The 12,491-nt window shown below is 45.2% G+C and overlaps 1 protein-coding gene across 1 annotated transcript in view; it reads left to right on the forward strand.

Annotated features, from left to right (window-relative positions):
- The window catches only part of LOC147736738 (alpha-tectorin-like), a 457,896-nt gene that overhangs the window by 314,952 nt on the left and 130,453 nt on the right, over positions 1-12,491 (forward strand). The window contains exon 8 of the mRNA XM_086952687.1: positions 9,961-10,364. Coding sequence (XP_086808813.1) covers positions 9,961-10,364 — 404 coding nt within the window. The remainder of the gene's footprint in view (positions 1-9,960; positions 10,365-12,491) is intronic.

Genomic DNA, 12,491 nt, shown 5'->3' on the forward strand with positions numbered 1-12,491 from the left:
GACTGTTCAGGGGCTTTTTTGGAAGTTTCAAAGTTTATTTTAGGCTGATTTTTATCTGGTTTGCCCATTGGGGTGGTGGTTTGATATCTTCGCGACTCTCTCCCCGGCCTGGCCACACGTGCCTTTTTACAAGTGTAGTGATTTCTCCTTGTATCGGGTGTCTCTTGGTGCGTGTGGGTACTGGTTATTCACTGTCCAACAAAGCATTCAGCGTTCTGTGGTGGTCGGTCTATCTCCGTTGTGGAGACGGCGTCCGATTTGCTCCCTCACTGCCCTTTTCTATTCTCTGTCGCATGTACACCACTGCGGTTCTCCTCCGCGTAACAGCGATTTGTGCGTGCCTGTGTAGTGCAGTGTTTGTGTGTACTAAATATCGCATTTGGGCTTGTGAGCTTGTAGGGATGGGCCACAGGTGTCTCTCGCTTATGTACTTCCCTTCTTTTCAGTCGCTCTGGAAGGCAGTTTATACTCGCTGGTGATTATTGGCTGTACTATGGCGACTTCCATTCTTTGCGGTATATTTCACCTTCCGCCGTCCTGAAAACACATACTCTTCGGCTTTGTGAACCCTATTCCGCCCGGCCGGTGCCTCACGTCGTGTAGCTTCTCTAGTCGCTGTGCCCGCCCTCCCGTTTGATTTCAAGGCCTCGCTGCGCCGTATTATGCTCCACCAGCCTTCCAAATTGCCGTTAGACTATACGGGCACAGTGCTGCCGGGATGAGCTTTTCTTCATTTAATTTTTGCGCTATTTCCCCTGTTTAGGTCGCGGGGGAGGATGGGAGTCGTTGGGGGTGCCCAGGCGTTCCGATCCGGCTCCTTTTTTTCCGGCTCGCGGTTGCACAGCTCACCTCCAGCCGGCGAGCGTGCCGTGCGTCTCGGCTTGAGTCAAAGCTCCAGGCCGGTGCCTCGCTCCTTCTAGTCTCCAGCAGGCCTCTCCAGCTTTTAGGTCCATTACTACTGTATAGTTTACTCGAGCACTTTCCGCTTTTCGACGAGCGTGATGTAGACTTTTATGTAGCCTCTGCAATTATTTTGGGTTGAAATGCCCCAATTTCGTGCAGGATAGGGATGACTTATGGGGCCTCCTAGAGGGGCTCGCTCAAAGCGCGGCCATCCCGTGTCGTGGCTAGCTCCGCCCATCATTACTATCCTATACTTACTTATAATGCAATTATCAATAATGTGAAAAAAAATATCGTTCTACATTAATATCAATGTCAAAAATATGTACTTTTCATTTAAACATAGTACAATTAAATGTATTAACATTAAACAGTAATATAATGTAAATTTGATATATTTAAATCATTTTAAATGATTTATACATTTTAAACGTATTAAAAAATCATTTATATGTATGTTTATTTAAACATCTATAATTTAAAACTGTTATTAAAATAATAATTATAATTTATATTACAATTTACTCATTTTTTGTAAACTTTAAATATATAACAACAACATAAATATTATATATACACACATATACACAATAAATGTAACATTTTAACAAATAAACTGGACAAAATTATTTTTTGAAAATACGAATTCAATTACATGTAAAAAAGTAAAAAATGTAAAAAAATACATTTTACTAAAAAATATTTAAAGAAAACAAACATTAATAAATGAGAATAGTATGAAATTAAATACACAGAAATATAATAATAATATGAATATAAACAATATAAACACATCAATAAATTTATAGAAATAATGATATATACTATTCCCACTACAATCTCTGCAACAGTAGGGGAAGCGTTGGACTCAAGAGAATACAAATTACTAGTCCCACTCCAGTCTCAGCAACAGCAGGGAAAGAGTTGGATTGTAGAGGAGTAAAATGTACTCCTCCCACTCCACTCGGTGCAACAATAGGGAAACGTTGGACTCAGGAGGGGTACAAATTGATATTCCCACACCAGTTTGTGTAAGAGAAGAGAGAGAGTATTTCACTTCAAACAAATAAAATATTTTAACAACCATATAAAATATTTAAATATAAATATTTAAATGTAAACATTATATAGATAAAAAATAAATTTTTATTAAAATATTTAATAAATATTATAAATTAAAAAAACAGTAATCTAATTAAAATACCACACTATGGAACCTTTTACAAAGGCGGGCGGACTGACGCAGGACCGCCCGCCGATGCTGCGGCGGTCCCGCCATGCACATTAGGATACGCCCGCCACACTGGTGGGCGCATCCTGTGCCTTTCCATTGGGGGTGGATCTGCTGGCTGCAGACATGCCGGCAATGGAAATGGACTGTGCACGGCACTGCCATGCACTACATGGCAGGCACAGCGTGGTGCCTGCCACGTAATGCATGGCAATGAGGGGGGTACCATAGGTACTCCGCATGTGCACCGCCCACCCCCCTTCAACCTGGTGGCCCGCAACGGGTCCCCAATGCAAGGAGTGTGAGAAGTTGGCCTGGTATATGGTGTTCACTATTCTAGTGATCACCTTGCACCAGTCCAAACAACCCTTATGTTGATGGTTGTAAAGTCAACCTTATAGACCAGCTATCCTAGTGGTAGCATGGACAAATCAATCTTATGCTAAACTCAAGAGGGCATGTGAAGCCAGCTGTTTTACCATATATAATCTCTTGAATATCAAATGGAAGGACACCACACAGGTTGTATAGAAAATAAAATGTATTTATTACTAACAACACACCTCTGAACTCTTTATGAAGTCAAAGGCCTAAGCACGTAAAGAATAGTGAGTAGGCCTAGGGCCTAGGGAATCGCTGGGGCTACACTGAACTAACTTTAGTTAGGAAGCAGGAGGCCCACGGGATGCGTGTGCAGTGTCTTTACACATACGCGGGAACCAATGCAAAGTCAATGGGAACTTTAAAGGTAAGTAAATGAAGATTTAGGATACTTCCGGTCTAACTAGGATGGAACAAATAATAAACCTGGACCCTAGGATAGACAATCCCTACAGGAGCACCAAAGTACTCGCGTTACCTCACCCACGGGCTGCGGGTGCATAGGTGTCAAAGTGTGTCGGGTTTCTTCGTTGAATCCTATGGAGCCTTGGAAGAAGATGCTGCAGGTGACCAGGAGGAAGATGTCCGGTTGGATCCAAAGGCGAATCAAGGAAGAAGAGTACCTGAAACCAGAGGGGACAGAGTCTGGGTCACTAGCCAGTGACCAGGAAGGAACCAGGAGGGAACCATGAGACGTCGCGAAGCAAACAGGTGAAGAGGTGAAACTTGTCTCTGGAGCCACGTGGACCAGGAGGTGTTGATGACGACCAGGAGTCAGGCACGGACTGTCCCACGAAGGCTCTCCCTGTTGGCAGTGTCGGCTTCCGGATTGGAGTCAATAAGCCTTGGCAAAGGCAACCCACGCAGGATCTGAAGATGGCTTCTGTTGCAGACCAGCAAGGTCTGTGGTGCTTTTCCTTTTCGGGGAAGCAGGGGCCAGTCTGGAGCAACCAGACCAGTGGTGAAGATTGAAAGGTTCATCGTCCAGGAGGCCACTAGCCAGCGGGCAAGTGACCGGACAACGCGTCGAGCAGGAAAATTGCAGAAGGGCCCCACGCGGCTCTCGTGCAGTGTGGAGGGCTGGTCTTCGGTGCAGTTGGTGCTCTTGGGGCTGGGGCTTCTCAATTCCCAATGCACAACTTCGAGGGTACCTCAGAAGTTGCACAGAAGGCAATGTGCAGGTTTTTCAAGATGGCTGGTCCCACATCTATTGTCGCATCCACGGGTCTCAGCTTTGCTGGAGTTGTACATTGAGGTCAGAGAAGTCTGGAAGTCTGGGTCTTGTCGGGCTCTGGGGTCGGGCTCCGGCGGGTGGGACGACAAAGCAAACCGTTGATCGCTTGATGGTGCCTGCTTTCACAGGGTCGTCACTCCTTGGCCACAAGGGAGATTCTTCAGTCTTCTAGTTGCAGTAGAATGTCGAAGGTCCAGAGTTTCGTGTTCAAGTTTCAGTCAGGATAAACCTAAAGGGGCAGATTTATGTTGGGAATACGCCACGTTTGCGTCACGCAACTGCGGCGTAAACGTGGCGCATCCCTACGACCCATTTACAACGTGACGCATCTAGGCAGATGCGTCACGTTGTAAAGCCCTGTGCCACTTGTGGGCGTTCCGGCGCAGGGTGGACGTTCCGGGTCAGGTGCGCTTCACAAAAGTGGCTGAGTGAAATCTATAAGATTTCACTCAGTCAATTTCAGGCCAATGCTGCGTCAAAACCCTGCGCCTGCTTGAAGCAGGCATTGGTCTTGATGCAGCAGTGTGAAGATGGGGCACCGCCGAGCCTTGCTGGAGCTGCGTCGCGCTTGCGACGCAACTCCAGCAATGCGGCACCTTTACGGCACAGATGCGTCACGCATCTGTGCCGTTTTTGCCCCATGGTGCGCCGCATCGTAAATGCGGCGCACCATGGGTGGCGGAGCAGAGGCGCAAAATAACTGGCGCATCCCTGGGGATGCGCCAGTTATCATAAATCTGCCCCAAAGTCTCTAGACTCAGCTCCTACCTATATACTAATCTAGGGGGCTGGATTACCTGCTAGGTCCCTCCTATGGGTGGGACAAAGAAGGGGGGTGGTTACACCCCCTTTCCTTGTCCAGTTTTGCTCCAGAGCTGGGGCTGGAGTGCCCCAGCAACTGGTTTGAACCGGACTATGCATGGGACACCTTGTGTGCCCCAGGCAATGTCTCATTTCTTTCAGCCCTGCCTGTCCCAATACACTAAGGCCTGTCTGGGGTGGTGCTAGCACCTCCCAAGACAGGAAACCTATTGTCCAAGCCTCCCTCGCTGAAAGGACTCCCAGCAGCAGGAGGTCAGACTCGTGTCTGTGGCAGCAGCATTTATTTTGTGATGCTGAGGCTCTGTTTAACTTTAACCGTCGTTCCAGTTATGTACATGTCTTCTCCCTCTAGAAGGGTGGAATGCAACCCCCGTCACCAGAACTGGCGAGGGGGTAGTATTCCAAAGTGTTTGACACCTCACACGACATGTTTCGATAAAGACAAACCAAAGTTAGCAATAACCATGAGGATTATAATGCACTTAAGAGTATATGGTATGGCAATATCATAGAACAGCTATAAGGACATAGTTCTGAAAGCTGCAGACAGGCTCAGCTCATGCTAGAGCCTCACCTCACGTAATTCCACGCACTCTGCCTTCAGGATTGTTAAGGCCTGCCATTGGAGTGAATTATAGGAGTATATGTGTCTATGTTAAGGTTAGATATAGAGATACTATATCTAAAGCAAAGGGTGATAATACCACCTTGCCCCAGCTGAGTGATCAGCCAGTTGTGTCATTCTGGATGGCCAGCCGGGGGTGGCATAATACACGCTGCAGCCCCTGGTAGGCCCTGGGTGCACCTATGCCCTGGGTACCTATGGTACACTATACAGGGACTCACAAAAGTGACCCAATACCCAATTGGTAATGCACCTAAAGTACATTGTGTGAATTTAGAGAGAGAACAGCTGGGCTGTGGGTCTGATTAGCAGGCCCACAGCTCTTCTAAGTCGTAAACCAGTAAAGCAAAAAGCAAAAAAATGAGATGACCATAGGAAAGCAGACCCTACTCTCCTACAAGGAGCGCATGCCTTTCGTGGTGGCAATGCCGCCGTGGAATAGTTCTTGACCGCCAGCATCCTAATATGGATGGCAGTGTCTCCCAGACACCGCTGCCATATGCAGGCACTTTTTCCGCCGGTCGACGAGTCGACCGGTGGAAAAGCAGCGGAAGGTCTTCCCGTCTGCCGCGGACCCCCCAGCCATCAGAATATGGCGGGGGGTCATTCTAGTGATGATGGCGGGTGGATCGCCCCCACCAGGCCAGCTGTGGCTACCGTTGGCCCAGCTGGGCGATCCGTCCGCCATCCTCATGGCCCCCATATTCTCACAATCATACCAACCAACAAGTATAATCTTGTTTACAAATAAAAAGCATGATACAATAAATAAATAGCATAATTAATAATAAATGAGCAACTATTTTTAGATTTACTATCACTTAAATAACTTCCCACTCTAGACCTCTATAAGCTAAACATCACACAGCTAAAATATATCTTAACAATTATGATAATTAGACTTTTTACTTAATTTGATTAGTTATCAATTAAACAATTAATAATTAACTAACATGAAATATTTATATTTCTTTAACGTCCCACACTTTACCCCTACAAACTCAAGAACCTGCATCTGGCATGTAACTTAAAACATTTCTTATTTACAAAATTTACATATTTAATTACCAATTATACAATTAGCATAATTAATTACTAATTGAATACTTAATATTACATTTTAAATAATTTACTTCCCATCCTTCTCCCCTGTAAACCACACAACCCTTTATGGCACCAAAAATAACAGTTAACGATTACATTGGGCCCGATGTGGTTAGAAAAGTATTCCCACCTAGGGCTCGATTACGATGTTGTTAGGACGGCCTCCTAACTGCATTGGCTCCTTCCGAATAATATTGGGAACATGTCTTCCCGACCTAGGTGTAGAAGTAGCCCTCAGCGAGGCCTACCAGTGCTAGGGGTTCGCCCTTCTCTGCACACAAGTCCTCAGACCAATAGATAAAAGTTGGCACAGAAGCTGAAATATCAAGAAAATAGTTTATTAAACCTCATGAGGTGGAACTACATTCACACAACAGCCTTCGGTAGTGTATGAAGTAGCACACTGAGTAGAAGGACCATGGGTCTTTTATACCCACACAGGGGCTCAAAAGAAGGCGGCACAAGCTCACAGAGGAGAGTTCACATACATAAATGGTCATACAGAAATGCACAGTCAGCAGTAAGGAGGAGCTAGCAGTTGCTGATTCTGGTAGAAACAACCTGACAGTTACAGACTAAGAACAGATGAATGGACAGTTACAGTTTCTTCTGCGCATTTGCAGAGTAGCAGAGCCTAAATATAGTCTGTCTATAAGCAGAGTACAAGAGTAAACAACAGCAAGGGATGAGCATATGCTGTTAGGAGGCCTTCCTAACCACATCGTAATCAGGCCCTAGGTGGGAATGCTTTTCTAACTGCATCATAATCGGGCCGTAAAAATGTATAAACTTTCTTAAAAACACATTAACAATAATTATGCAAACAATTTATAATATATGCAATTAAAATATATACCAAAATACCTAAAACTTATTTTAAAAGCTATATTATTAACAATGTTTTTGTAAACTATATTAACAACTTATATATTTTTAACATCGATATTACTTACCTTAAAATCGAAATTCTTGTTGATGATATTTTTGCACACTATATTTTTACATCACGATATTTCACACTCTAAATTTTTCCCTCTTGATATTTTAATTTTGATATTCTGTCTGAACACCCTTGCAAATCCCAGTGATAAGTACAGACCCTGATCTTTCAAGGATGAAAAATAAATGTTGAGGCTCAGACTTTCTACTCATTTTGATGTAAGTAATTGATTGTTATTGTAAAGCGCTCTGACACCTGCCCGTCTACTTGGCTGGCAGTCTGCACAACTTGAACATTTGGATGTCTTTGCATGTTGTTTTCTGAAAGTTTAGCATATACGTTTAATATTGTTTAGCATCAGGAAGACTTGGATTAGCTGAAAATGGGTCATCATTTATAAATTAAGTAAAACCCAAAATATGTGTAGCCTGAGCTCCTAGAAATACTGAGATGGATTGATTCACATTGAAATGTTCATCAGCTAATATATGGTGTGAGTGCTGGTGGCTGATGGGTGGTGTGTGTGTTGGTGGCTGATATGTGGTGTGTGCTGGTGGCTGATGTGTGGTGTGTGTGTTGGTGGCTGTTGGGTGCTGGTGGCTGATATGTGGTGTGTGTGCTGGTGGCTCATGTGTGGTGTGTGTGCTGGTAGCTGATGTGTGGTAGGCACTCTGGTGGTTGATGTGTGGTGTGTGTGTTTTGATGGCCGATGTGTGGTGTGTGTGATGGTGGCCGATGTTTGGTGTTTGCTGGTTGCTGATGTGTGGTGTGTGTGTTGGTGGCTGATATGTGGTATGTTTGCTGGTGGCTGCTGTGCAGTGTGTGTGCTGGTGGCTGATTTGTGGTGTGTGCTGGTAGCTGTTGTGTGGTGTGTGTGCTGGTGGCAGATGTGTGGTGTGTGTGCTGGTAGCTGATGTGTGGTGTGTGTGCTGGTGGGTGATGTGTGGTGTGTGCTGGTGGCTGGAGTGTGGTGTATGTGCTGGTGGTTGATGTGTAGTGTGTGCTGGTTGCTGATGTGTGGTGTGTGTGTTGGTGGCTGATATGTGGTGTGTGTGCTGGTGGCTGATGTGTGGTGTGTGTGCAGGTAGCTGATGTGTGGTGTGTGTGCTGGTGGCTGATGTGCGGTGTGTGCTGGTGGCTGATGTGTGGTGTGTGTGTTGGTGGCTGATATGTGTGGTGTGTGCTGGTAGCTGATGTGTGGTGTGTGTTCTGGTGGCTGATGTGTGGTGTGTGCTGGTAGCTGATGTGTGGTGTGTGTTCTTGGGACTGATGTGTGGTGTGTGTTCTGGTGGCTGGTGTGTGGTGTGTGCTGGTAACTGATGTGTGGTGTGAGTTCTGGTGGCTGATGTGTGGTATGTGCTGCTGCTGATGTGTGATGTGTGTGCTGGTGGCTGATGTGTGGTGTGTGCTGCTAGCTGATGTGCTGTATGTGTGTTCTGATGGTTGATGTGTGGTGTGTGCTGGTAGCTGATGTGTGGTGTGCGTTATGTGGCTGATGTGTGGTGTGTGTTCTGGTGGCTGATGTGTGGTGTGTGCTGGTAGCTGATGTGTGGTGTGTGTTCTGGTGGCTGATGTGTGGTGAGTGCTGGTAGCTGATGTGCTATGTGTGTGTGCTGGTGGCTGATGTGTGGTGTGTGTGCTGGTGGTTGTTGTGTGGTGAATGCTGGTGGCTGATATGTGGTGTGCGTTCTGGTGGCTGATGTGTGATGTGTGTGCTGGTGGCTGATGTGTGATGTGTGTGCTCGTAGCTGATGTGCTGTGTGTGTGCTGGTGGCTGATGTGTAGTGTGTGCGCTGGCGGCTGATGTGTGGTGTGTGTGCTGTGGGCTGATGTGTGGTGTGCGTGCTGGTAGCTGATGTGTGGTGTGTGTGCTGTTGGTTGATGTGTGGTTTGTGTTCTGATGGCGGATGTGTGGTATGTTTTCTGGTGGCTTATGTGTGGTGTGTGTTCTGGTGGCTGATGTGTGGTGTGTGTGCTGGTGGCTGATGTGTGGTGTGTGTTCTGGTGGATGATGTGTGGTGTGTGCTGGTAGCTGAAGTACTGTGTGTGTGTTCTGGTGGCTGATGTGTGGTGTGTGTTGGTAGCTGATGTGTGGTGTGTGTTCTGGTGGCTGATGTGTGGTGTGTGCTGGTAGCTGATGTGTGGTGTGTTTTCTGGTGGTTTATGTGTGGTGTGTGTTCTGGTAGCTGATGTGTGATGTGTGTGCTGGTGGCTGATGTGCTGTTTGTGTGTGCTGGTGGCTGATGTGCTGTGTGTGTGTTCTGGTGGCTGATGTGTGGTGTGTGTGCTGGTGGCTGATGTGTGGTGAATGCTGGTGTCTCAGGTTCTCCACTGTGGGTCGCCTCACCTTTACTCCGGGCAGAGCAGGGACCATGAGTGAGAGTCGTCACTGGCAGTATATGCCTCTCAAGTAGGTGGCAGTGCCCTACTCAGGCTGGGCACACCCACAGCACACATTCTTACACACAGGAGCACAGTGAGGCAATGTGAGACCCATGCAGCTTGTTGCTACTCAGAGAGGGAAGAGGTGAAGGTTTTAGAAGTCTAATATCCATCCCAATCTATCCAGGATATCTGAGTTCAGATTTTGTGGCCCTCTGTCAGCCTGCCATCCCAGTGCCTACATCCTTAGGGCATCTTATCATGAGCTTGTTCATTGAAGCACTGTTGTTGTTAACATGCTGAGTGTTTCTGAAAAAGAATGTCACTTATGTCCGCAGGAGTGTATGTACCGACTGGTGCCATTTTTTGGAAAGAGAACACCTGCCAGACACAGTGCCAGTGCACCAATACCAGCCAGGTGTCCTGCCGGTCGGTGCTCTGCTCAGGATCCTGTTCTCCAGCGTCATCGTTCTTCACCTGTTCACCTATAGTGAGGAGTACCTGCCTCGCGACAGGAGGTTCTCTCTTCACGACCTACAGTGCGCTTTACTTCAGGATGCAAACAGACTGCACCTATATCTTTTCCCAGTCATGCAGCGACAGCTCCAACTCGCCATCCTACCTGGTAGAAGTTCAGAACTGGACTGAAGAAAGCATGCTGTCGGCCTGGGTGCGCAGGGTCTACGTCTCTGTGTACAACATCGGATTAGAAATACATGCTGGGAACACCACACATGTCTTGGTATGTTATTAATGATGCATTCACATGTAAACTATGCATTAACTTTGTAACAGGATCTGCATGCATATTACCTGCTCTCAATCCATATGTCATGAAGTGTGTTGACAGTCTGGAGAAAGGCACATCAATGCCTTCCTGATAGGAGAAAAAAAAAACTCCTCTCCCTCCCATGTGCATGTTAAGGCTCACCTCAGTCAGATGTCCCTGTTTGGTTGTCTCATCTGGGAAGCAGCACCCTGCACTTACATTTAATGGCCCTGGTTGGGCCTTTCCTCCAGGCTGCTGTGGATTGTATTCCTGCTTGTCTTACTTTCCTGATCTCTTGCTGTTGTTGCGGCCTTTGTCCTGAGGTCTTGTGGCATCTTGTACCCCCACACCTGTCTCCTGGGTTTCTTCAGCCCTGCCCTGGTTCCTTAGTTCAGTGGCCCATGGTTGCTCAGCTTGGGGTGAGGGTTGTGACTGTTTTCCTTCACGTAACATCAGGAAACTGTTTTGACATATTTTGTCAGACCCGTATCTGGTAACTTTTTTCTCGTTTTATAAAGAATGAATGATTTGCATTAATTTTACTTAATCATGCAAAGAAACAATACATTCCAGATCACTCTCCATGAAGGCCAATGTTGAGTCAAAGGTATACTTTGGAAAATAGAAATATCTTAATACAGAGTAGGGAATTGTAGGGGACTAAAGAAAATGATCTTATTACCTTAGGAGAAAAAAGAATCCATTAGCAGTTCTATATTGTGTCAATCTTGAGTTTTTGTGACTCGCTGGCACTGTCCACACCCACTTGGGGTCGGCACGTAGATGACCTGGAAGAGGCGATAACTGACTGTCAGTCAGACAAATATACTTTTATTGATTCATTTAAAAAAAATCATGAAAGGATGGCTAACTATCATAAAACAGTGCTTTCAATGAACATTTTAAAAACACAAGAGAGACAAAAAAGGTCTTAAAATCGTGACCACAATTTGAAGGCTAGCAGGTATAACAAAGTAAAAAACATAGGAGGCCCCCTTAGGTAGCAATTATGGGACCAGGGGAAAAAATGCTGTAAAAATCTAGAATGTCCCTACCACATATATCTAATGGACAGCTGCTCTAGTCCAGAAGAATCAATGCTTCCAAGATTGAAGTAGTGAATAACTCTATTCTTAAGGGTAACCAACCAACCACTAATATCGTAAGATTACTCACATACAGGGAAAATGACAATACCATATCTAACTTACTGATGTTGTCGAATTATCAACACCATTCACAGAACATGTGATACAGATAAAAAGCAAGTCTTCACAACAATAAATTTTAAAAAAGAATTAAAAAGTTATATTTAAAAACGTTTATGTTTATTCTGCTTCATGCAAATATATTCATACACAGTTAAAAATACATACAGGTATCAATTTCAATACATCATTATAGTTATACAAGGTATTATAAAAAATGTACACATCCATGTTTTAAAATTGTTCAAGAGAACAAGTGTCGACGCAGCGTTTCGGTGATTATAATAAACACCTTCTTCAGGACTGTTTCTCTGTTTAAAGAGACACATAATTACTATACACAACATATGACAGTTACAATTATTTACAGTGCATACCTAAACTTAGAGGTTTTATGGACTAGAGCAGCTGTCCATTAGATATATGTGGTAGGGACATTCTAGATTTTTATAGCAGGTATAACAATACATTAAAAAAAATAATAATAATGTGGGCCAGCAGATTATTTAATAGCTGTTTGGCTTGAATCAATTTTGTCCGGTTCTTTTGCTGCTATTTTCCAGAATTTTATGGCGCAACGGGACAGGGGGATTGCAAGCCCGCTGAGACACCTGATGACTGTGGCTCTGCATGTTCTTATCTGTTCCTTCTTGAGAATCTCCCGAAGAATGGATTCTCGAGTTTTCAGTAGAAAAGGGCAAGTACATAGTAGGTGTAGTAATGACTCCTTCCCTTGACCGCAGAGGCGGCATTCCTTAGATGGCCATGTGCATTTCCATTTTGGGGTCAACTCCTTTGAGGGGAATGATCCCATTCGTAGCATCATCAGGTGAGGCTTTTTATGGTGGGAAAAGTGATCAAACAGAGACTGTTGCGGCTTCAGTCTCTGGTA

The sequence above is a fragment of the Lissotriton vulgaris genome, chromosome 1_2 (assembly GCF_964263255.1).
Source record: "Lissotriton vulgaris chromosome 1_2, aLisVul1.2, whole genome shotgun sequence".
NCBI lineage: Eukaryota > Metazoa > Chordata > Amphibia > Caudata > Salamandridae > Lissotriton > Lissotriton vulgaris.